The following is a 25,801-nucleotide window of genomic DNA, read 5'->3' on the forward strand; positions in this document are numbered from 1 at the left end:
GCGCTGGTTCCCAGGTGCCTGACACCTCCTTCGAGCCTAATGTTGCTCCCCACCCTTTCTCCGACGCGTCGGAGTACAACACTAGGTCTGGGTTCTGGGTTTTTAGAGAGATCCCTTTGTTCTCTTTCAGAGGGGGCAACCACCATTCCAGGTGCGGTCTTATCTCCACTGGAATGGGAAAGGCGTCCGAAGTTGTCCAGTTTTCCAACTCCAAGACTTCTTGAGGAAGAATTGAAGCGGACGTAAATGAAGTCTTCCTAGAGGGAAGAAAACTGTTCGAGCGAGGAAAGGGTCCCTATAAGGCTCAACCATTCCCTCGCCGACGTCTGTTCCTTCCTTAAGAAGAGAGAGACTATCTGCAAACCTTTTGCAATCCTCTCTTGCGAAGGAAATACTCGAAAACCCCGAGAATCCATCTGAATCCCCAGATAGACTAAGTTCTGTCTGGGGGTCAGCTGCGACTTCTCGAGGTTCACGAGCAATCCCAACGCTTTGATCAGATCTAAAGTTAACGTCAGGTCCTCCAAGCACTGTCTCTCTGATCTGGCCCTGATGAGCCAGTCGTCCAGATACAGAGAGATATTTACTCCTTTGAGGTGAAGAAACCTCGCCACATTTTTCATCAGGCTTGTGAAGACCTGAGGAGCTGTGGACAGGCCGAAACACAAGGCTCTGAACTGAAAGATCCTTCCCCCCGTCATGAAACGGAGGTACTTCTTCGATGAAGGGTGGATCGGGACGTGAAAATAGGCGTCCTGGAGATCTAGAGACACCATCCAATCTCCTTGTCGCAATGACGCAAGGACTGAGGCAGAAGTCTCCATCGAGAACTTCTCCTTCCGAACAAATTTGTTCAGAGAGCTGACGTCTAGTACTGGTCTCCAGCCTCCCGAGGCCTTCGCAACCAGAAAAAGGCGATTGTAAAACCCTGGGGAGTTTTGATCCAGTACTAGTTCTATCGTTCTCTTGTCCCACATTTGTTCCACCATCGATCGAAGAGTATCCCTCAGCACAGGATCCTTGTACTTGGCTGTTAGTTCCCGTGGTGTTGACGTTAGGGGAGGAGTGTTCAGGAAAGGGATACGATATCCCTTCCTTATTACAGACAACGATGACGCGTCTGCGTTTATAAGTGTCCAGGCCTCCACAAATCCCAGGAGCCTGGCACCTACTGGTGCTTGGAGGAGAGAAGCATCACTTTCCCTTTTTAAAGGGACGAAAGGCAGACCTACCTCTCTTCTCAGGAGCCTTCCTTCTTGCGGGAGGTCTGGAGGTAGGGCCACCTCGAAAGGGCTGACCCGATGTACTCGGTCCTTTCTTGTCAGGTGTAGAAGCAGGCTTCTTCTTCCTTGCTGACTGCGTCAGAAGGTCCTGAGTCGCCTTCTCAGTTAATGAACGAGAAATGTCCTTCACCAACTGAGAAGGGAACAAAAAGTCAGACAAAGGCGAATACAGCAGCGCTGCCCTCTGAGCGTGGGAGACTGCCTTGGTTAAAAAGGCACTATATACCGTCCTCTTTTTTAGAAGACCTGCTCCAAACAAAGAGGAGATCTCAAACGAGCCATCCTGAACCGCTTTGTCTATACAAGACAAAATGCACAAAAGGACTTCTGGTTCGAGTCCTTCAGAATCATGGGCTTTCTTGGACATCACCCCAAGGGACCAATCTAAGAAGTTGAAAACTTCCAATACATGAAAGAGTCCCTTGAGGAGATGGTCCAGTTCAGAAATGCCCCAAGTAATACGTGCCGAGTTCAGACCTTGTCTACGTGAAGCGTCAACTAAGGTCGAAAAGTCCGCTTCTGACGTAGACGGAAGAGCAATACCCATATTCTCTCCCGTCTGATACCAAATGCCTCTTTTACCAGCTAGTCTCGCTGGAGGCATGCAGAAGACCGTTCTGACTAACTCCTTCTTAGACTTCATCCAAGAGTCTAAGGACTGAAGAGCCCTCTTCATCGAAATGGCGGGCTTCATTCTGAGAAAAGACGAAGATTTCTTCGTCTTAGCACTCGAAAAAAGAGACGCGGCGGAGAAGGAGGAGCGGCAGGAGTCAAGTCGTCTCCATACTCTCTAGAAAGCAAGGCAGTCAAAACTTTATAGTTCGGACAGTCCTTCTCTTTCTTGATACTCTCTCCGAGTCTACTTCTAACTCGGGATCTAATTGAGTCTCCGCTGCCAACTCCGTACGTCCTTCCTCTGGAGGAGACAAACTCCTAATAGGAGAGGGGCTAAGGGAATGATATTCCTTCCTCTTCCCCGCTTTAATAGTCCTGGAAGGCGCCAAAAGCTCAGGCTTCTCTCCATAAATGGATGACGCTTCCCGCTTGGATGACGCTTCTCGTCCGCCAAGCGTCCTGGCTGACGCCTCCCGCTTACGTGGCTGCTGACGTCCGGATGACGCCTCGCGCCTGGAAGACGCTCCGCTCTCAAAAGGCGTCCTAACTGGCGCCAAAATACTGGTTGGAGCCTCGCGTCTACAATCAGCTATCAAAGACGCTTCATGCCTAAAAGACGTCTCACGTCTCTCTGGCGTTACGTGTCTTCCGTAAGCTCCCGATCTCGCTCTCGAACCCGAAGCTTCTGCGATATGTTTAGAAGCTTCACGTTTGCATGACGCCTCTCGCTTAGCAGGGGAGAGAGGACGAGACTTCTTGATTGGAAGCGCAACGTCCTTCCTACGATGGCGCTAACACTCCCACCAAAGAGGCCAGTTGTTCTTGCACTGCCATGATAATCTTCCTTGAAGCTTCTCCCACGTCAACTGCATGACGCCTTTCGTCATCAATCGGGGGAGAAGTAGGAAAGGGTTCTTCTGCGTCCTCGTCGGGTGACGCTGACGCCATCTTCGCCTTCTTGATAGACGAGGGAGCGTCATCTGAGAAACGCTCTGGGCTCGAATCAAATTCGGGTTCTTTCAAATGCCGTTTCAGAGGCCTCGATAAATCCGACTCCTTCCACCCTCGTTTAGGTGAGGGAGAGGGAGAGGATGAGAAACACTCACGAAAGACGCTTTTTCTAAAGCGCCCTTGAGCAGCCTGCCACGAAACAGAGCTTGCTGAAGGGACGTCTGACCGTTGGGGATTCCCCACGACCTCCTTAAGGCTTTCGACTTTCCTTCTCCTCTGGGCATGGGAGCTTGGAAGAGGTCTAGGCCTGGGAGCGTCGCAGGGACGATCAAACGCCCCCTCCACAACACTGGGAGAACTCACTTCACTGTAATGCTCACTTTCACTAGCCTTACCTTGTAAGTCCGCCATTTTGGACTTCATGTCTCGAATAGTAGCTTTCAGATCGGCGATTTCCGAGGCCGATTCCGAAAGTAAACCTTGTGAATTAGACACATAGGGAGAATCTAAATCATTAGGATTAGAAAAAGTATCAATAAAAGGCTCAATAGGCCTTGAACTCACACCTTTCAGACGTCTAACCCTATCCCTCTCTAACTTCTTCAAATAAGAAGTTAAAGTCTTCCATTCTTCTGCATTTAATCCCTCGCATTCATGACAAGTATTAGTAGCAGAACACTGAAACCCCCTACATTTACGACATACAGTGTGAGGATCAACCGAAGCTTTCGGTATCCTCACCCTGCAGCCTACATTCACACACATTCTCAGACTCACATTTGAATCAGACATACTGAGAAAATTCCAAAAAGCAAGTCCAAAAACAGTCCACAGTAGCGAATGCCAAAAACACGATCCAGATACGTCACCAAAAAGCCGATAAACGATGATCAAAGGATGAAATAAGAATCTAAGTCAGGAGGTAATAGCAACAATGTTGATACCACCGGCGACAGAGAAAATATGATAGAAAACGGGGATGGTTCCTAGTCCTGCCGCCCAGGGCAGGCGGTAGATCACCTGACCTACCTGTAGCGAGTGGCGCGAAATTTGAATTTCTGTCGGGGACGACGGAGTCTTAGCTATGTATATATCTGACAGGTAAGTTGATTGTATGAAAACAACTTTTATAGTTGACTCAATGATTGTCACATATTATAACAGTATACAAGAGAATATCTTATCACTATCCATGTTTCATTTATCATCATAAAATATTTAAAATACAAATTTCATTGTTATTCTCGAGCTAAGATAGTCAACAGTACTCTAGTCCCAAGCTGTTCTCTCAAGCTATTCAAGTTACTCTAGTCCTAAGCTGCTCTCTCAAGCTATTCAAGTTACTCTCGTCACAAGCTGCTCTCTCTCTCTCTCTCTCTCTCTCTCTCTCTCTCTCTCTCTCTCTCTCTCTCTCTCTCCTCTCTCTCTCTCTCTATCTCTCTCTCTCTCTCTCTCTCTCTCTCTCTCTCTCTCTCTCAATGAAATATGAATTACTGTATCATAATAATATCATAAAATGTTATTGTTATAATACAACTAAGTTTGTTCATACTTACCTGGCAGATATATATATAGCTGTATTCTCTGAAGTCCGACAGAATTTCAAAATTCGCGGCACACACAGTGGGCGGCCAGGTGGTAGTACCCATTCCCGCCGCTGGGAGGCGGATATCAGGAACCATTCCCATTTTCTATTCATATTTTATCAGTGCCACTGTCTCCTGAGGGGAGGTGGGTGGGCACTTTAATTATATATATCTGCCAGGTAAGTATGAACAAACTTAATTGTATTATAACAATAACATTTTGTTCATGAAACTTACCTGACAGATATATATATGTAAGTGTTTACATAATAAAAATATGGAATGTTAGTCCATATATATAAAGGTCTAAAACTAAAGGGGTCAACCAGATTGCTTGCAGGAATGTGATCAGACTAGAGACGCTAAAGATGACGTATACAATAAGTATGTAGGCTAAGATAACATGCCGTCACCTGTAGTCATTCAATTGTTTATAAACATTAGTCCAAGCTCCCTGCTTGAGACAACTACGGCCTACGTGATCTGTAGCGTGTCTCATTTGATTGTGTGTTCGTATGAAACTATGTCATTTGTATGTATGTTTATATGTTCGAACTACTGTCTGTTCCTTCATAACTTGTAACAGAGATGGTAGACAGGCAGAACAGAGTTAGCTATCGTCATTAGAAGACCTGTACCTCTTTACCTAAGCTTTATCATGTAGAGGAATAGGATTAGCCATCATCATTGGCAGAAGCGATCAAGCTATCGTTATTAGATGACTTGTACAATCATATCTGATCTTCACCATGTAAAACTTCAGAAGAATATATAATTTTTTATACTTAGTGTTTTCTACAAGAACCTCACCGAACCATGAGTTTAACACATCGTCGTAAAGATAATACCGACTTCGTAAGTGATCTACAAAACCCCAGACACTCCATTGAAGATGGAAGTGCAATACCAACCGACTTAGCGTATAGATTATCGCTAGTCTAACATTACCTCATAGGGCGCCTTATCATACAAGGCACAAGCCCTAATATATATAGCTGAATCCCACCTTCGGATGGTGGGAAGAGACAGAATAGGACTTTTAGGAAACTAAATTAAGTAGATGATATACATCTTGGTTCCTCACCTGTTAGCATAGCCGACTTCGTGATTACTGTCACCAAAGTCTGCTTCTGCTTTACTAGAGTTGCCAGCGAGGTAGAGACCTGTAATGCTGGTGCGCTCTAGATGATCTGTCAACGGGGGCGAGACCACAATGTGACTAGACCATATGACCATACTTCTGAGGGCAACTAAGCTAAAACCACCACCTGACCTAACCTATCAAAGTTAGTTCCATAACTTCTAGGCTAAAGAAAAGGAACGCGCCTCAAGCGACCAACCCTTCAAAGTTAAAAGCACACCTATCCCTTTTCTATAGGATAGGATACGTGTTGCTTCCTGCCCCCAATAATATATCTACGGATATGTATGGTCCTAGCGACTTACAGATCTCAAATGTCGTCTTCACATCCCGTCGGGATGTGAAGCGAACACAGAGTTGCTTCGCTAAAGCGTGGCACTCAGGATGTTACTGAGTGTCATGCTCTGTTGAAATGCTTCCGAGGCCGTGCCCTCACCTCTTGAGCATTCATATTAAGAAAAAATCTCAAATCTTTATGCAAACATAATGAATGAGACTTCTTAAAAGAACTCCTTGACTATAATGCCAGGGTGTTCTTGGACATGAACCAGTCTGGTCTTTTTACGGAACACCGCAGATTGTCCGTTGACCTCGACTTTCTATAGTTTTATCAAGATAAAACTTGAGAGACCCGACAGGGCACAGGACTCTCTAATGCCCTTGCCCAATAATTTGTGCCATACCCTTGGTCTCCAAGCCTTCGGGTCAAGGGTTAGACAGGTTTTCGTTCTTACCAAGAACGGAAGGCTTAGAGGACAGACCGCATTATGTCCTTTAAAGCCAAAACCTCTGATGATGGCTAAAACCTCACTAAACCTCTTTGCCGTGGCTAGAGCGGTTAGAATGTTAGCCTTTCTGGTCACGTGTATTAAGTTCGCAGAAAGGATAAATTCGAAATGCTCTTAGCATCCGAAACTCAGACTACGTCTAAGTTCCATGCCGGAACCTTCGATCCAGAGAATTTCAAAATCTCCACAGACCTCAAAGATCGTGAAGCTTTGTTGCTTGACAGAACCGAATCTCTGAGCCTAGCGGCCGTCAACAACATATTTGCATATTCTACAATAGTTAGGACTTCTAGCTTATCTCATACTTCAGACAGAAAGATAGAACCATAAAGAAATTCACAGAGGTCGAGGTGGAGGAACAGTCATTTTCCCTTCACTATCTCCAGAAACGGCCCCCTCCGATTGAACACTGAAAATAGGCAGCACTGCTTTGCCTTGGCCAAGAGACTGCCATTAATCTTGAAGATCTTATCGCTTCTCGATAGTCTGAACGCCTTCAGACTCAGAGAGGAGAGATATAAGATACTTCACTAAGTGACGATGTTAGATTACACCGATTCTCTCGGGAAGGGTCTTTGGACAATTCTCTTTGAATTACATGACCTCTGTGAATCCAACCTCTTAAAGGCCAACATGGTGGCGACTAATGCTAATCCTCTAGGATCATGAATAAGGGAACAACTTAAGAGGAAGCTCCTTCGTCTTCAATATACGAAAACTTAACGAAAGGACGCCCTCAGTCTCTCCTCAACTTACGACATACTTCTAAGTGAGGATTACTCAGACGTCAGTAGTTACTGCCTTCGATCGAGAAGACCTGCACGGACGTGCACTAGTTTAACTAGCCTCTTGAGGATCGTTACGTTCCATGCCGAAGCCCATAACCAACTCTCTCTTCTTGAGCTATGAGAGAGCTGAGAAATCATCCGAGATGATTTGGACCACTCGATCAAAACTCACTCTTTGAGGAACTGGAGAGCCGACCAAATTGGCTTCCAATTCTTTCAGACAATGTGCCCGGACATCTGTTCCTCTGTTTGGATGTCTGGTACCCTCTCGCTATCACCTGAGGTGATCCTCAAGCCGTTGAGAGAAAATTAGAATTATTACTAGATCTTTGATGTTATTCCAATTTCTCCGTGAGGAAAAACTGTAGAGGTCTGAATTGCTGTTTATTCAGGGAAAACAAGCTTCTCCAGCGAGGAAATGGTCCCCAGCAAACTCATCCATTCCCTCACTCAGCCTGCTTCCTTCCCTAAATAAGGCTGCGCTTTGCATAAGCAGGAGAGCATTATTATAGTGCTATGCCGTGGTAGACTCGTACAGAATTCTGTTACAGTGCGGTAAAACCGCACCGAACAGGTATAAGAGATATCTTGTTGAAATTTTCTAAGTAAACGGAAGGCATACTCATTCATGATTACTAGAAATTTCCTCAACCCGAGGCTAAAATCCATGATTGTAGGGCAGAGATACGGCTAGTCAGCCATTCCCGCAGGGGAGAGAGACGTAACCAACCGCGCATGTCACAGAGCTAGCCGGTACTGCGTAGATCACAGTAACAGCAGCCTTGTTCATTCATCGTCTCGCACTATCTGCCTGAGTTGCCAGCTACTCTTTACTTTACGAAGGAATAGGTATGATATTGTCGAGCAAAAAGGAACTCTCATGCAGGCATATTTAAATGAAACAGAATTCGCTAAATACAGAAGCTGAGTTGGTGTTGTAACAATACCTTAAGAGTTGTTCTTACTCCGAAAACTCTTGGAAGGTTGAAGGGAGTGTCAATTAAATACATTAGAACAACAGTTCTTTCGGCTTCTATCCGTAGAGGTAAATACGATATGCGTATATGACTTGACCCTTGCGTTAGCAAAATGACGCAAAGATAAAATACGTAAGTATTGTAGTAATTTGAACATCGAATTCTCTACTACATCTTTCCTCGACGAGAAAAAGAGAAAGAAAGGAAAACGAATAGAGACCATCAAGTGAGAACCGAGGATCGAAAAGGACCGTTCAATGTTCTTATGATATTGGACATAAGACTTCCTGGATCTAGTCTACAAGTCTTTTTCTTACTCCCCGGATGAGCCTCTGAAAATGAATGAGAGCTCTTCCGAAATTTGTTAAGGAGAGTTTATCTGCTTAAACGATAAAAACGCTAAAATCTATGTCAATGAGAACTACCCCATTTATGAGGGGTCCCCCACTTAAAAGACAAAACGTTAAGTATCTTGACAATGGGGAAAACGTCCTTACTAGACAAAACAATTAGCACTTTGCTAATAGGGGAAAACCCTTTAACATGACCGAAAGTCACCCAGGAATCCGAGTATATAATCTTCCCGATTCTCAGAGAAATCGATGAAGAGGCAGGAGGGATCAAAGAAAAAATTCGGGTATGTCTCTCCGCTAACTCCGAATCCTTTTCTAAAAATTTCTGTAAAGGAATGTCCTGTAGAGTCCTGAAAAACCTCCTCTTGACGAGCGTTTAGAAAGCGTCAAGCGTCCCAAGAAACGTCCTGAACAGAAATAAGACGCCGTCTACAAGTCTTTTTCTCTCGCAAAGCGTCCTGCCGAGCTTCCACCGAAGCGTCCTGGCGAATGTCCACAAAAGCGTCCTCATAAGCGTCCTGCCGAGCGTCCTCATAAGCGTCCTGCTGAGCGTCCTCAAAAGCGTCCTGCTGAGCGTCCTCAAAAAACGTCCTGCTTAGCTGCGAGCGTGTCTGTGCAGAGAACACCAAGTGTTCTGAACGACATTTCAGAGAGGATCTCGTTGAGCGCCCTGATGCATGCAAGGCCCGCCAAGAGGCGTCCTGGCGAGCGACCTTGCCAACATCTCAATGTTATGACGTACCGCGTTTTGCGTAGGACGTTGAATATTTTCAAGGGACGTCCTCATGCGAGTCTCCATGGAGAGCCGCACGCTGCTCCTGAAGTGTGTGAACACTAAAGGAAGACGTACGGCTTTCGTCTTCAAGACGGGCATTAAAGACCTTCATACCTTCTTACAAAGACAGTGGCCGCCTGTGCGACAACTTGCGTCTTAGTAATGCAAAAGAACATCTCCAGAAACACACTCAGCAAAGGAACACCGAGCGTCCGAAAGACACCCTCGCAAGGTGCTTGCCGAGCGTCCTGGAGAACGTCTCTACTTGTAGGACGTCGAGCACCTCCAAAAGCTTCCTCACGTCTAAATTGCCCTTCTTATGCCGAACCAGAGACATAAGTTGTTTGACTGTGCAAAGCAGCTTGCCGGACGTCAAACTTATCAGCTTGAACATCCTTTTTCGAAGTAAAGCGAACGTTACATAACATATACGGAGCGCCATGAGGAGAGGAGACGAATACTGAGTTGCTCCTCCAAAAGGTGGAATCAAAAATGTCCTTGATTACCATATTCTTTTGGAATGCTAGCGAGGATGAAAGAGCTCTAACTTCATGAGCGTTCACTCGCAGGAGGCTCAAATCACTCTTCTGGCAAGATGAATGAGCCTCCTTAATAATGTATAAATGAGCGTTCACTCGCAGGAGGCTCAAATCACTCTTCTGGCAAGATGAATGAGCCTCCTTAATAATGTCCCTTAGGAAAAGAGCCAGTGCATTCTTCGAAAAGGGTAGATGTGGTCTCTTCCTGAGCACCATAAATTACCCGAAGGACCTCTTACTTCCTTCGTTTATGTAAATAAAATTTGAGAGCCCTGACAGGGCACAGGACTCTTTCATCCTCTCGTGACGAGAGAGAGAGGACGTGAAGCGTCCTCTTCTCTAAAGCTTCTTAAGAGGGCGCGAGTCTTTCCGAGAGCTCCAACCCCTGTGTGGGGAGGATGCCTCGGAGGACGAGAAGCAAACCTTCAAGATTCGTGCACGTGCTCGATCTTCGGCAGCCTGGGAAGCGACAACAGGACCTGCCGAAAGGAAGCCAGATCAGCGTGAAAAAACCTGTAACCCTCCTTCGGCTTTTGACATGCCCTCTCCCTGGTTTCCTGGGAGTCCGACAGAGGTCTAGGCCTAGAGGCGTTATGGGGCCGATCTGACGTTCCCTCCTGACGAGAGAGAGGACGTGAAGCGTCCTCTTCTCTAAAGCTTCTTAGAGGGCGCGAGTCCTTCCGAGTGCTCCAACCCTTGCGCGGGGAGGACGCCTCGGAGGACGAGAAGCAATCCTTCAAGATTCGTGCACGTGCACGATCTTTAGCAGCCTGGGAAGCGTCAACAGGTCCTGCCGAAGGGACGCCAGATCGGTGGGGAGCCCCCGTAACCCTCTTGCGGCTTTCGACATGCCCTCTCCCTGAGTCCTGGGAGTCCGACAGAGGTCCAGGCCTAGAGGCATTATGGGGCCGATCTGACGCCCCCTCCACAACACAGATTGGAGAGAGAGCACTTTTGTCTAAGATTACTTGATGTAATCCTCTAGCAGACACTACTTCTAGGCCCGTAAGCCATACCACATGGTTAGGCAAAATAAATCCTACAGGAGGTTAGAAGGTTCATTATTTCTAACTTCTGTTTACTGTGGAGGAAAACTCCTGATTCTAACACGCTCTAAAATGCGTACATGAATCCTACTTCTTCCGTAATCAGTCACACATTACACAATTACATTGATCTTTATGCAAAGAAAACATGTAAACGTCATATATACTAAGCGAGTGTCTACCCATGCAGACAACAAAGTCTGAAACTAGGCTAACTAGCTTCAGACATCATATGCAATGAAAAAATTACTTATGATAGCGTATGCCTAGCCACAAATCCAAGTCAATAATCGAAAGAATAACTTAGGATACTTAAGCGGCTAATGAAGTTTCAAAATCCTAGGCGGAGGTCTGTAAACAGTTGTTTACCGACCGGTGACAGAAAAAATATGAATAGAAAATGGGAATGGTTCCTGATATCCGCCTCCCACGCGGCGGGAATGGGTACTAACCACCCCTGGCGCCCACTGCGTGTGCCGCGAATTTTGAAATTCTGTCGGACTTCAGAGAATACAGCTATATATATATCTGTCAGGTAAGTTTCATGAACAAACTATTATGTACAAAGTTAATAAATAATAATAATTCCATTAATAAATTTGTTTCTTTTAGCAACTAAATTGTTTTCCAAAATAATTCTTTCGGTAATAAATGTCCATCAGCTGATTCTAAACGTAAACAAGACAAAACTAGATTTTTATTGCTGTATTTTGCTGTTTACACATTAATATTATAGTTGGGTGCTGTAATCATTACAGTAAATCATGTTTTTTTTATCATGAATATGTTCATTCACGAAATAAATATAATATGAAAATAAGAAGGAATTGTTAGGTAATTATACTTTTGTTCACTGATCTGATGAAGGGGAAATTGAAGATAGGAAAGAATAACTTTGAAACTGTCTTGAATTTAGTTTAAGGTGATAGTTGAAGAAATATTTAGTGCTTGAACTAAAGTAGGCAGTTATAAACACTGAAATAGTGGTCTTGGGTGGGTTAATTATTAAAGTAGGCGGTTTAAAGCAATTTTCAGGGGGGGTACCAGGATAAAACGGGTATTTACTTATCACGGGGGGTTCTAGGCCCTATCCCCCGTGATTAATGAGGCCCTACTGTACTTCAAAAAACTTTTAACATTAGCTGACAGAGAGATGGAGACCTAGAGGCCAAAACAGACAGTTTTTGATGCTGGATATAATGTCCATCAAAACAAAAGCAGCAGCTGGCAAACTTTTGTCTCCATGTAATTATTTACCTAATGTTGACAAGATGTAACAACATGACAAATTTTTAATCAATTTGTATTTTTCATAGTTAACAAACCTGAGGTCTTAACAATGGGATAGTCTTCTTGTGCCAGCTGGAAACCGGTTAAAAACAATCAAAGATTGTAAAGCAAGGAAAGGAATCTGTGGCATCTGGCAAACTCATACGAATATGAGGTGGAAGCTGGTCAAAATGCTTAACACAGCTTACACAATCATAGAATCTAGAAAAAATGGCAGAGCAAAATATGGAGACTCACCTGAAGATCCGCTAATATATAATTATATGCCTCTTGAAGAAGTGGGACATTTTTCAAGCTAAGAATAGCATGGTAAACTGCTAATGTAGCTTGCCAGACTAGTCTATGTGGAGAAAGCCGGAGTGCGCGCAAAGGTGAAGATACTCCAAGTAGCTTCTGAATGAAAACAACAGACAGACTGCTCCCAATCTGCTTAAGCATCTGCAAAAATACAATATTCACATCACTAACTACAAAATGAACACTCACATAAGATGCTAAAATAAAATAGAGGATACTCTACTTGAAAAAATGAAGGAAATTTAACTTTCAAATTTATTTAACAATGGGATACCACCTAGTAAAACAACAAAAGTAAGGCATATATCTAAACTGCAAATTTATGCAAAACATCTTAATTCCTAAATGTAATCAGTTATAAGTTTCATGTGAAGACCATTCTCAAAACTAAAACAAGGATATTATGCGTAGTATATCATCACTATTATTATGTCAGGATGAAATGGTTAATGAACTCTCAACTCATAGCGCCCATGTCTTCAATGCAACAAGAAGGATGTGTCATACAAGTGTCATCAATTTTTGCTGTATACTTAACACTTATGAGGTTCAGGAAACTCTCATGACTTCAAAAAAGTTTGTTGCTATTCATTCTTACTGTCCCCTCCATCCCTATTTCACTATTCAGTAACATACTAAAGATACTGAAGTATTCTACCTCCTCCAAAGTAATATAGCAAAAGTACAAAACAATAAATCAACACAGAATATACCCTGTAAGGGGTATCAATTACAGCATGCCCTCTGTGACACAATCATCAAGATGCATTACAGGACACCTGTTAGCAGGTGCACTATTTTCTTTCTTTTATATCTGTGAAGAATGCACACACACCTTGTAATTAAAAAGAACTCAGCATAGTTTGAGACACAATCTGACAGGTGTTCAAACACTATCTACCTCACAGTCCTCATGCCCTGAAATGGAAGTCACTACCTGCTCTAGGTGTACAACAACACATACTGTCTGTCCCAAGCACAGCAATACCAAGCAGTACATATGCCAAGTGAACCCCACGACCCATATACTCCACATGGGCCTGGATCATGAATGGTCCAGGCAGGTACCACACACACAGGAGACGGCTATTGTCGTGAAGGTCAAGAGACCAATCACACACGTGTCCCCGTACACAGTGATAGTTCCAGAGACCTATGACAGTCTGTAGTCTTGTTAAGTGTACTCTTTCGTATGTGCTTAAAAAAAAAAAAAACACCAATATGAGCAGAAAAAAGAAATCTTGCACTAATCCTCTTGCCCTGGTGAACAGTTGTAGGGACTGTCACCATTTGCAACAGAAGGGCGATGGTTGTATCAAGGCATCAAAAGCCATCTCATGGAGAGCAGCCTCCTAGTCCTACTTCCTACACTTCTGCCAATTTAGAGGTAGGGAAGATGAAGAGGAATGAGAAGAGGAGGAGGAGAAAGAAAACAACGAAAAGCTAGAAGGCAAAGAACGGAAGCATTTCTTTGATTTCCTATGACCTCTGATCTTTCTGTTCTTTCCCAAGTCTATCAAGGAGAGTTGTGGTAGTCATCCCTAAAGGGACAGGAGCAGGAACTATAAGAGCAGTAGTTAACATCCATGAGTGCTGCACATTTGGACATAGTGGGGGAATGTCAGACATGAAGAAGTGAGGTTCACTGTGACAAAAGAGGGTGGGAAACCTTTGGCTAAAGCCCAATGTTCTAGCAATGCATTGGAGGAAGGCTCCCCAGGAATGCCAAAATGCCTTCAGCAGCTCCTTCATCTCTTGGGAATGTCTACGAGTTGATACAGCAGAAGATGCTTAAACTTCTTGGACCAAGCAAGGCAAAACTGGCAGCATGTTATCCTCCGAAGACAATGACTGCACCTTCAACTTCTTCCTGCTCAACCTTTGTTTCCTCCATTGGACAGGCAACTACAAGAGACACTCCATGCAATTGAAACAGCATGCATCCCAACTTTATTCTTACAACAGTCGAAATCAATACAAGAAAGAACATCCTAAAGCAATTCTGTTATTCAGCCAAGGAGATATTAAGAACAGCTTCAAAAAAGCCATTATGAGCAAAGTTCAAGATGTTTCATCTCAGTAAACAATGTCACTGTTTTTTCTGCTCCTTTTGCAGATGTTTGATCTGCAAGATGGTAACAGAAAAAGTGACTCTGCTTATACGTAGAGTGAGTCCCTCACCCCATCACTGACCTGTCATTAGTTTACCTTGTTACCAAGCTTCAACAACAGAACCAGCTTTCAGAAGGTGATAAAAGCCTTTCAGTATTTTTTATTTTTGCTCTTAAAAATACTGCTTTGGAATCACTGCATGAGACTCCATAGTACTTGTTATCAGATCCTAAAACAGTACAAAATATCATACCTGATTGACTAGAGTCAGATATGAGAGTGTAGTTCCGAATGACAAATGTCCAACAAGATCTTGCTGCAGATCAACTACTTTGTAAAAGTCATCTTGAAGACCTGTCATGGTCTGGCTATAAGGAATAAGGACTATGCACACCTGAAAATAATAAAAAATAGCAACAGCTAACTCCAAATTCATTAATGAACTTAAATTAATTGAAATTCCAGAAAGTAATCCATATTTTCACATATCTCCATGTCTCCGGAAAATCACTTTTACATAAAATAGCAATCGGTATATTTATATAGCACACTATGATCAAGAGTAAAAACTGCAATCTACATTTTTCCTTATATTTATACATATAGCACAGTATGATCAAAAGTAAAAACTGCAATCTACATTTTTCCATATAAAGCTGAGGATAACCAACCAGAATCCCTAAATGTTAAAACTCACAGAACTGTCTGTGAAGAGTGTATAAGAATTTGAGGGACTCAAAGGAAAAAAATGGATCAACAAGTAAATACATATTTTAAATAAATAAAATATCTATCACTGATGGTTTATTTCTAACTTACTTGATTAAGGGCATCCAAAAGAGCTTCTTCCCAATGCAGTTTTAATATTTTTGTTGCTCCAACCACCATTTTTCCTAATGAATCTACCAAAAAGTTTGATGACAGACTAGGATTAATAGTAGGGTCTGCCTGAGGTCCTAAGCAATGTAACACAGTTGTAAAGACACTGTAAAGATGAGAAATCAAGAGAAATTAGAATGCTGTTTTACAACACCCTGTTCATGTTAATCATTATAACAATCAACTAAATGTCACTCATCTTCCATGTGCTGGCTCCATCATAAAGTTGTAAGGAGATAATAACACTTTATATATGTTGATGTCATTTTGACAATAAGGTAATGGGTAAACTTACATGAGGAACCTTGACAAAAACATGAAAACACTAATAAAAAATAAAGGTAATCTGAAGAGAAGGCTTCACTGCAACAGTAAATTTATCTTTGGAACTTTTACAAAAATTTTTAGATTTCAGTATAAAATATCATACTTCTTCCCTCCATCATGACTCAGCATTGTAAAAATTCTATTGGGTTCAGATGATCTTTCTCAAACCTCACAACAAAACAGCAAAGAGAAACTTTATTTACCAAGATTATTAACTTTTTAGATACATCATTCCAGTATACCTTTTCCCTTTAAACATTCTGAAGTGCTCAAGAAAAAATACTAACCGTGTTTGTATTACTAAGACAATCTTTTTCCTTCTCTTTGTATAGGTACAATTGCACATGAAGACTCCATTAATTAGCAATAAATTTCCACATGGAAAAGGTAATCTTAATACTTATTATAATATTGTACTAATATACTCCCTGGAGGAGTATACTATTATTATCATTAATATCATTACATGGTTTAACAGACAACTTAGTGAAAATGGGACCGATAAAAAAAAATTTCCAAGATTTATGCAGAAATTTATGTTCTCGACTTTCAAACAACAGTACATTTACTTTAACATTAAGACAAAAAGATTTCTGCTTACAGTAAAATATCTTATAAACAACTGATGCAGCCACTTTACATGAAACAATATGCCAATAATATATAAAAAAAATCAATTTGAAAAAAAATTATACAAAATACTAATGTATCTTCAAGTTACTTCAACCCTTTTGTTTTCAACTACTGACCTTATGAAAGCAGCAACTTTTTTCGCACAGACAACTGGGTCTGTTGAAGCTTCATCCTCTGGGGAAGACCTCCCAGACATTCCTCTCTCCAAGTCCTAATGAGCACAAATTTATTCATTAATGTCTAAGGTACAGAAATAATATACTTCAATAAAATAATTTTCAATATAAAAATTATTTTTTCAACATAAACCCATCGCTCGTATATCCACATTCATGGGCATCAAATGTACCCAGAAGACAAATTTAAGTACAAATTATAAAAATAGCAATGCTATTGTCACAGAAAAAAGAACATTTGAGACACTTGCCTCACAATAATCTTCCATATCTTCCACAAATTGTGACAGAAGTGTAGCAGCTATTGAAACATTCATCAACCAAAGTTGAGAAAAACTGGATAATGCCACAGATACATACTTCATGACTTCAGGCGACTGATGGTGATCGATATGCCATCCGACTAAAATGTCAACAATATCCTATAAAAACAGAAACTGAAAATTAGTTAAGCCATAAAAACTCCCGATCATAATACTAATACAGTGGTACCCCGTATTCGCAGGGGATGCGTATCAGAACCCCCATGAATAGTTAGAACCCGCGAATAGTTGGAACCCCTATAAAAATGCTTAAAACCTCCTATTTTGTTAGTTCAAACTCAAGAAAAACGCATTAAAAATTTTATACCTGTTTTTTTTAATACAGTAGTACCTCGAGATACGAAAGGCTCTACTACTTACGAAAAACTCGAGATACGAAAGCCAATGCAAAAAATTTTACTGCTCTACATACGAAAAGTTTTCAAGATACGAAAGGTTGTTGCTGTAAAGTCCCGAGATTTGCCCGGACCACCGAGAACAATTTTAAAACTCCCGCGCCGCCAACTGAGTAAACTCGCCACCATCCTCCCGCTCTCCCATTGGTTCCTGATGCTAGTCACCCCATAAGGTCCTGCTCTCCTATTGGTCAGCATCTTCCCCTTGTGCTTTAAGTATTCTATTGGTAAAAGGATGCTGTAAATTGAAAAACTTATTCATGCAATACATTTAATAAAAAAAAACATTAGGTAAAGATAGAATAAAGAATAGAAATGAATGGTTATTATACTGTTTGGTAGTTTCAGTAGTTGAAGAAAGATAATGAAAATTTATGGCTCACTGTGTAAAGTGATTGCTTGTCGATCGTTCGATACTCGTAAGTGCTGGATGTAAACAGACGTTTGGAAGCTTTTTTTGTTTGTTTATTATAGTTAATGGTTACTTAATAATGATTTGAAATGAGTACATGCAATACATTTAATAAAAAAATTGTGAATTAGATATCATAAAATATAAAATAAATCAGACTGCCAACAAATACGTATTTTTTACATTCTTCTTCTGTTTTATTATTACGTTACGTATACGTATGTTTCATTATAGCTGTCAGTAACTCGGTATCTCCATTATGTAAAGATAGAGTAAAGAATAGAAATGAATGGTTATTATACTTTTTGGTAGTTTCATTAGTTGAAGAGAGATACTAATGACAATTTATGGCTTACTGTGTGCTAGGAAAAATGATTGCTTGGCGCTCGTTCGATACTCGTAAGACGGGTAAGAGCTGAATGTAAACAATCGATTGGAAGGTTTGTTTTTTGTTTGTTTGTGTATTATAGTTAATGATTAATTAATAATTATTTGAAATGAGTACATACTGATTACTATTTATACATTTTATTGGCATATTCTAAGCTTTTAGCTCTTAGGTTTAGATGTCAGAATCATAGACTAGCAGTAGCAACCGCTAACATAGGCTGGGCTTATTGCTAAGGGACATATGCTAAAGTCCTAATATATGCAGTAAAAATGGGGTTGAACATTACATGCAGTTGAATATTACTCAAGTATGTACAGTATTTTGCCTTTTTGGAGTCATATTTCTTCTGTCGGATCGGCGTCATAACCCTAGAACATGTGTTTTAGGCCTGGAAATATAATTTACTGGGGTGTTTTTGGAGGGCTTGGAACGGATTAGCCATTTTACAAGTAAAATATGTTCCAAGATACGAAAAACTCATGATACGAAGGCCGCCTCGGAACGGATTAATTTCGTATCTCGAGGTACCACTGTAGTTTTATCACAAATAGTGCATTTTATGATGAAAGTGATAAAAAAACCAGGAATTTGTGGATATTTCTCATAGAAAAATACTGCAAATATGCAAATTTTCCACAAATAATGTGGGGAAACGTTCCAGAGAAAAATCCGCGAATGTGTGAGTCCGCGAATCCAGAGACCGCAAATACGGGGGTTCACTGTATACAGTTCTTATTAAAAATTTACAAAAAAGAAAATACCTCTCACCTTCTACAGTATATATAGGTATACCTGTTACCTATGTTACCTTTTCTATGTTTGTATCCTTTGTTACAGAAAATTTCAAATACATACTGTGGAAGGGGAAGGTTTACGCATGCTTCATTGGTAGTTAGAAAAAGTTGTAGTAGGATTTTGATTTTTATATTCCAAGATCCGTTCTGTAATGTATTTTTTAAATAACTGTACATCTGTCTCGTCTAAGAATAACTTTCAGCCTCTTACGATTTTTGCATGTCTCAGTCTCATAGTTTTCCTTATACACTGTACATACATACCATACTTATTTTTTTTAATCTAATATAATCTATTCATTCTTCCTTCACTTTTCAACAATTTATTCTTTTTATTTTAAATTTGTCACTACATCCCTTTCATTGTTTCATATATTAAATTACACTAAAATAACAGACTTAATCACTACAGTATGCTAGCAATACACAATGGCTTTATAATTAATTTTCTTGTGCACTAAATCTACTATCTATAGCTAGTTAGAAGAATGCAACTTGTAAGACAACAATCTTTGAGATGTATCTGAATTCTATAAAAATTTGCATCACAAACATCTGTTCAAAACTAAACGAGATATGACAAAACAGAGATGAAAACCCATCACAGCAAAAAAAAATTACAAAGATATGTATAGAAAAGACATGCAGCTTCGAGCTTTTTTCTTAAATATCGACAACATCAAATTTGCCATTATTTTGGTTACTTGTTATAAATTGAAAACTAGTTGTTTATTGAAGGTCAGATGTACATACATGATTGCCCCCAAAAATTAACAACAAACATACAATTTGCCAATCACACAACAGTAAAAGTACTTTCTTATAAAACTGAAAGAGTAAGCAATTAGGTATTTACTATTTACTTAGAATTCACTGTTTCTATGTGTTTAAAGATCTTTTAAAAGACCTCATCATTATTCATAGTTTCAAAATATAGATGTACTTAAACCTCAGCAACAAAGTCTAACCTACAATTTTAAGTTCTTGAATGTGAAAAATCTAAGTATAAAATATTAAAAATTAAGAAACTAACTAAAAAACTCACTGTACATGATCCTAAACCAACATATACACCACTATGTACCAACTATGAAAAAAAGGCATGCAAATCTTAATATAATGGTCAAGATCATTCCATATTCACAAAGCATTAATGAAAAGATTTACTGCAAGAATTTCTGGCAATTTCAACATCATAAAGAGACTACAAAACCAACTAACCCAAAACTAAAAGACATTTTCATTACGTTTCTCCAAAATACTTACCTGAAAGTATTTATCAAGGATGTGACTGTGATTTGTATTTAGCTCTCTCAGAACATCAACAATGGCTACCATAACCTCTGGCGTTTCAGTTCCCTCCAGTACTCCTTGCAGACCTTCAACAATTTTAGTTCCCACCTGTTATTTAAAAGCAAAATAATCCTGTAAGTGTTTTCACTACCAAACGTGTATGCACAAAAGCCAGTTATACAATGCTTATAATAATACAAAATAATAATAATTCACAGTCTCCATATACCAATGACCCAATGCCAGTCACATTAGACTCCAAAGGTTTGTTTGCAATTTTCTAATCAATGATGTTTGGGATGAGAGAAATAACCACATGTTGTCACTATTCAAAACAACATCTAATTCTACTAATAAATCAACTAGTGTTTACTGGTCTAATGTCATCTACAGCTATAAATTAATTGTGCAGAATCTCAAAAGGAGGTACCACTTACAGTGTTCCTTAAATGGTACACTGTATATGGCATCACTTGTTCTTTGTTGCAATTCTTCTGCTACAGCTGCACTACTTTCTGCATTTCACTTTTTACCCTTCAGAACAATCCTTAGGGTAACCTTTATGAGAATATCAGAGTGCGACTCAGTAGTGATATTAAACTACAGTGCTTTGAATAAAATGATATTGTTATGATACAATAAAGTTTGTTCATACTTACCTGGCAGATATATATGTAAGTGTTTACATAATAAAAATATGGAATGTTAGTCCATATATATAAAAGTCTAAAACTAAAGAGGTCAACCAGATTGCTTGCAGGAATGTGATCAGACTAGAGACGCTAAAGATGACGTATACAATAAGTATGTAGGCTAAGATAACATGCCGTCACCTGTAGTCATTCAATTGTTTATAAACATTAGTCCAAGCTCCCTGCTTGAGACAACTACCCCGACCTAATATTCAAACGGCCTACGTGATCTGTAGCGTGTCTCATTCGATTGTGTGTTCGTATGAAACTATGTCATTGTATGTATGTTCATATGTTCGAACTACTGTCTGTTCCTTCATAACTTGTAACAGAGATGGTAGACAAGCAGAACAGAGTTAGCTATCGTCATTAGAAGACCTGTACCTCTTTACCTAAGCTTTATCATGTAGAGGAATAGGATTAGCCATCATCATTGGCAGAAGCGATCAAGCTATCGTTATTAGAAGACTTGTACAATCATACCTGATCTCACCATGTAAAACCTTCAGAAGAATATATAATTTTTTATACTTAGTGTTTCTACAAGAACCTCACCGAACCATGAGCTTAACACATCGTCGTAAAGATAATACCGACTTCGTAAGTGATCTACAAAACCCCAGACACTCCATTGAAGATGGAAGTGCAATACCAACCGACTTAGCGTATAGATTATCGCTAGTCTAACATTACCTCATAGGGCGCCTTATCATACAAGGCACAAGCCCTAATATTGGTGGCAGTGGACCAGAAGAACTCTACAACGTCCTACGAAGAAAAAAACAGAATAATAAATCATGAAGTCAACGACGACGAAAGCAGCAGATTCTTCAAGCAACCTAGTATCATCATTAGTGAGCGACTTCAGAAAACAACAAGATTCGTCAAGCAACTTAGTATCATCGTTAGTGAATAACTTCAAGAAACAAAACCGACGTGTCCTTTTCCTACGGCAACGGAAGCTTCGTCTCGCATTAGAATCATTCAAGAAAACATCGTTAGTGAGCGTTTCCGGCACTGCAAGAAACAAACCGAACGCGTCTGCAGCATCGGATTTTCAAGGGCTCGAATCATCCCAACAACGCGCACGGGGAAACTCAAGCCAAAAAACCAGGTCATCCGCTAAATAGAGAAGGAGGACCAGGCCGTGTGTCGTTATCGGACAACCGTGACTTCCCACAAAAGCAAGCTAAGTACAATTTTTTATTCATTTGGAGTAACTTTGAGTGTTTCCTTTGCAGGTCGAATTTCGTTATTCCTGTGGCTGAAGTTACGAGACATTCTTAATCTTACTTTTTTACAGAAATTATCTACATCATTGAGATTTCGCTACTGCGAGTTTTTTATCTTTGAGTGTCTGTTTCCAGAAGTTCTACTGAAATATCATAATCATATACTATGTTAATTTTATCATTTTGGGTGATTATTAATCCCTTACGTAACAAATCATATTAAACAGTGAATATGCGTTTACGCAGTGGACGTCTGTATTTATACAGATGCATGGATAGGGTCGTTAAGCACCGTAGTGATTAGAAAACACACAAAAAAACAAGTGGAACACCCGTACAAATCTATATAAATTAGAGGTAACACTATTTCGGGTCATGACAATAAATGCTCCTTTGCAAAGTCCCGATCGCAGTTTTAGCCTTGAGTTTTTTGAGTTATATAAAATATCGAACCTCAATGACTCAACTTAACTTTTAAAAATATGGCTGGATTGCAAGGAATAACATGTCTGTAAAAAAACTTTCATCAGGCTAAATGCGCTGACCAGGATCCCTCACTATTTCAAATTTTAGCAAAGAATGAAGTACAAACAGTTAATATTGAATACAGTAGAGATAACTTGTCTTATTAGTAATCGCTCAGTTCCTAATAGTTCGTCATTCATTGCTTTATACGTAACCAGCAACATAATGCTAAAAACACGCAATACGTTGCCGATGGTAATAAAGAGAAGGATCCTAATTATTACAAAAAAGAAATAGAAACAGTAGCCTTTCAGAATCAAACAAGCAAACTCGGTTACTGTGTCACCTAGTCAAGCGGTCAAGGTTAGTCAAAAAACTGCCGAAGTGTTCAAAGCATAGCAAATTCCACACAATAAGCGACTCTAGCAGAGTGGGGAAAAGCGATGTTGGTTCATACCAATATCTTTTTGAATTAAAAAGGATTTTTCCTATGAAACACACGACCGTATAAGTAATCAGAGCAGGTTTTTTTCGTTTTTAATTTTAATACATTAAGTTATAATAAATACTGGTGGATTAAGCCCCAACTGTACGCGCCGTAAAAATTAGAATATCTTGTTTTATTTCTTAGTACACGTAATATCTTGTATTTACGGACTCACCGTCTGTTGTTCGAACTTCCCTAATGAGAAGTCCGGATAAGCGAGCGCTTACGATACCTCTATAGTTATACAAAAAACATTGATCTGTATCTAGTGTAATTGTAAGATCCATCTAGGGGTATACAAAAATATTATCTTACATCCTGCAAAATAAGGCGTTGTTTATCAAGGAAAATTCCTATAAACCTTCAAACATAGTAAAATCCGTTTTGAACAAAAATGAGACAGTTAATCAAATAATAACTTATATAAAGGAACTATACATTTGTCTCATAAATCATAACATTGTTCAAATGACCCAACAGAATTCTCCCACAACCGCAGTCGCACTTTGCACGCAAAATCTCGAGAAGCATGCACCCTCGAATGTGCTTAGTGCGTGTAAAAGACTTTGCTGGGAAATGAAATTTTTTTAATCCTTCCCGACATCTCTGAAATATAAACGATTTCCGCGAACAAAGCCCTAAAAGTATACATATCGTGGATACGGAAGTTATAAATATCGCATTTTTTTATTGTTGCTAATTTTTAATCACGCCCAACCAGTCGTGGATGAACTCTCTCTGAGTAATCAAATATCTAAAGTAATATCCGTAAAGTCATTCAAGCAAAAAAGGAAAATTAGGCGGGAAAAATTTCAGCAGAAATTTTTTTTATCTTCTACCTGAATACCAGGAAGTTTCTCCACTAGCGAGTGATCTCTGGGAGAAAAACGGATGTCATTGAAAACAAAACACGGTCTAAGGACAAACATAAAGCTATTTACGTACCTTCGTATAGATTCTCAATGAAATTTTAAAATAGAGATAAATGACGAAGTTGAAAAATGTTAGTAATAGGATGCCATTAGGAATCAAATAAGCCCATATTAATCTTTTTTCCCTCAAACGTCATGCCATAAAAGATCGGACTTGGTGTATTCCTGCGCAGATTACTGTCGCTTAAACAAGGAAACGACTTCCGATAGTTTTCAGTGCGATGTACCGACGACATCTTATCTCTGTTAGGTTAGAATAAATTTTTTTTTTCACCAACTTGGACTTACTTAAATGCTTTTACCAGATACCATTACCTAAGTGATTGTACCTCATACACCCGTTTTCAGCACACCCAGGGACATTATCAATTTTTACGTATGCCTCCGGCTTACGTTGCGCCCCAATTACAATATAGTGTTTGGAGATTTTTAGGCGATAACCTACATGCCTATATGGATGATCTTGTAATCTTTTCTAATACCTTAGAAGTACATTCACATAAAGTAGAGCTAGTGCTACAGAGACAAAGACAAATAATCTCAGAGTAACATATCTAAATGAGAGTTTTTTAAAACCGAACATGTTTATCTAGGTTTTACGTGTCTGGTCAAGGTCTTAAAAGTAGTCCATGGGTAAGGTGTCGGCTATTCATAACTTTCCTGTACTTATTAACGTAAAAGGGGGATACAGCACTTTTTGCGCTGTAGTGGGTATTACAATCGTATGTAATATGTAACTCTTCATCATGACAGCTCCTTTAACAGATCTTACGAAGAAGAGCGTAGATTTATTATGGTCTGAAAAGCATCAACAGGCGTTCGATATCTTAAAAGCGGAAAATGCAGCTTACCTAACTTAAAATCCCTGATTTAAATAAGGAATTTTTTTTATTGCAACAGACGCCTCAGACCAAGGGTAAGAGGGTATTACTTCAGTAATATGATAAACAGTTCTTCCCTATAGCTTTTTATTCACGTAAACTAAAGCCCCCTGAAAGTAAATATGCAGTAATAGGCAAGGAAGGGCTAGGTATCTTTAACTCACTAGTACATTTTAAGTTCATAATCTATGGCTATCCTAGGGAAAGTCCTTACTGAACATGAGTCCTTTACCGAGTTTTTCAAAGGCTTTAATCACAGTCCAAAAGGAACTCGGTGACAAATGATCATTCAGGTTATTTGGAGCCAAGATAAGATATCTACCTGGGAAAGCAAATATCATAGCTGAACGCATTAATCCCGCAATCCCGCACCATACAGCAAAGAACCATTAATTGGACTAAAAGATATAGAAACATCCGTGCCTATTGTTAAAACCGTATCTAAACAAAAGAAAATTCCTTAACCCAAGAGATCGCGAGCATTGAATATCTGGGTCGGAGAGCAGAACTGTTACAAACTGAACAAAGCAAGTGTCAACAGCGATAAGCAAAACAATAAACACCAACAATAAACACTTCGAAACGGAAACAGGGTCAGCGGCTAAGCAAACCAATAAACACTTCGAGCAGAAACCCTAAAGCAAAAGTATATTTAAAGTATGTGTACAGAATAATGTAATCAAATGTAATATTATATGTAGGTCTGTGACGAGGTAAACCCGAAGAACACAGCAGATGACTAACGACCAGGTAGTAATAATAATCTCTTTCATACCAATCGTCATAAAACTGGTTGCATTCCGTCATCCAGGGTTCCATAGTATGTCACGAAAGCCAAATCACTATTTTACTGGCCTACAATGCTTACAGATATAAAAAGCACATAACTAATTGTAATACGTGTCATGAAAACAAGGGATACATAAGACACCTGTCAGTTTATGGGGC

At 39.9% G+C, this 25,801-nt stretch overlaps 1 protein-coding gene across 1 annotated transcript in view; it reads right to left on the minus strand.

The window, feature by feature from the left end:
• Window positions 1-20,272, minus strand: part of LOC135222695 (serine/threonine-protein kinase SMG1-like) — a gene marked incomplete at its 5' end in the record, with an annotated part of 271,434 nt that extends 251,162 nt beyond the window's left edge. The window contains 6 exon segments of the mRNA XM_064260879.1: window positions 12,370-12,570; window positions 14,795-14,935; window positions 15,361-15,526; window positions 16,497-16,591; window positions 16,808-16,978; window positions 20,138-20,272. Of these exon segments, the coding sequence (XP_064116949.1) occupies window positions 12,370-12,570; window positions 14,795-14,935; window positions 15,361-15,526; window positions 16,497-16,591; window positions 16,808-16,978; window positions 20,138-20,272 (909 nt within the window).
• Window positions 20,273-25,801: the final 5,529 nt, after the last annotated feature.

Source organism: Macrobrachium nipponense, chromosome 8 (assembly GCF_015104395.2).
Source record: "Macrobrachium nipponense isolate FS-2020 chromosome 8, ASM1510439v2, whole genome shotgun sequence".
Classification (NCBI taxonomy): Eukaryota; Metazoa; Arthropoda; class Malacostraca; order Decapoda; family Palaemonidae; genus Macrobrachium; species Macrobrachium nipponense.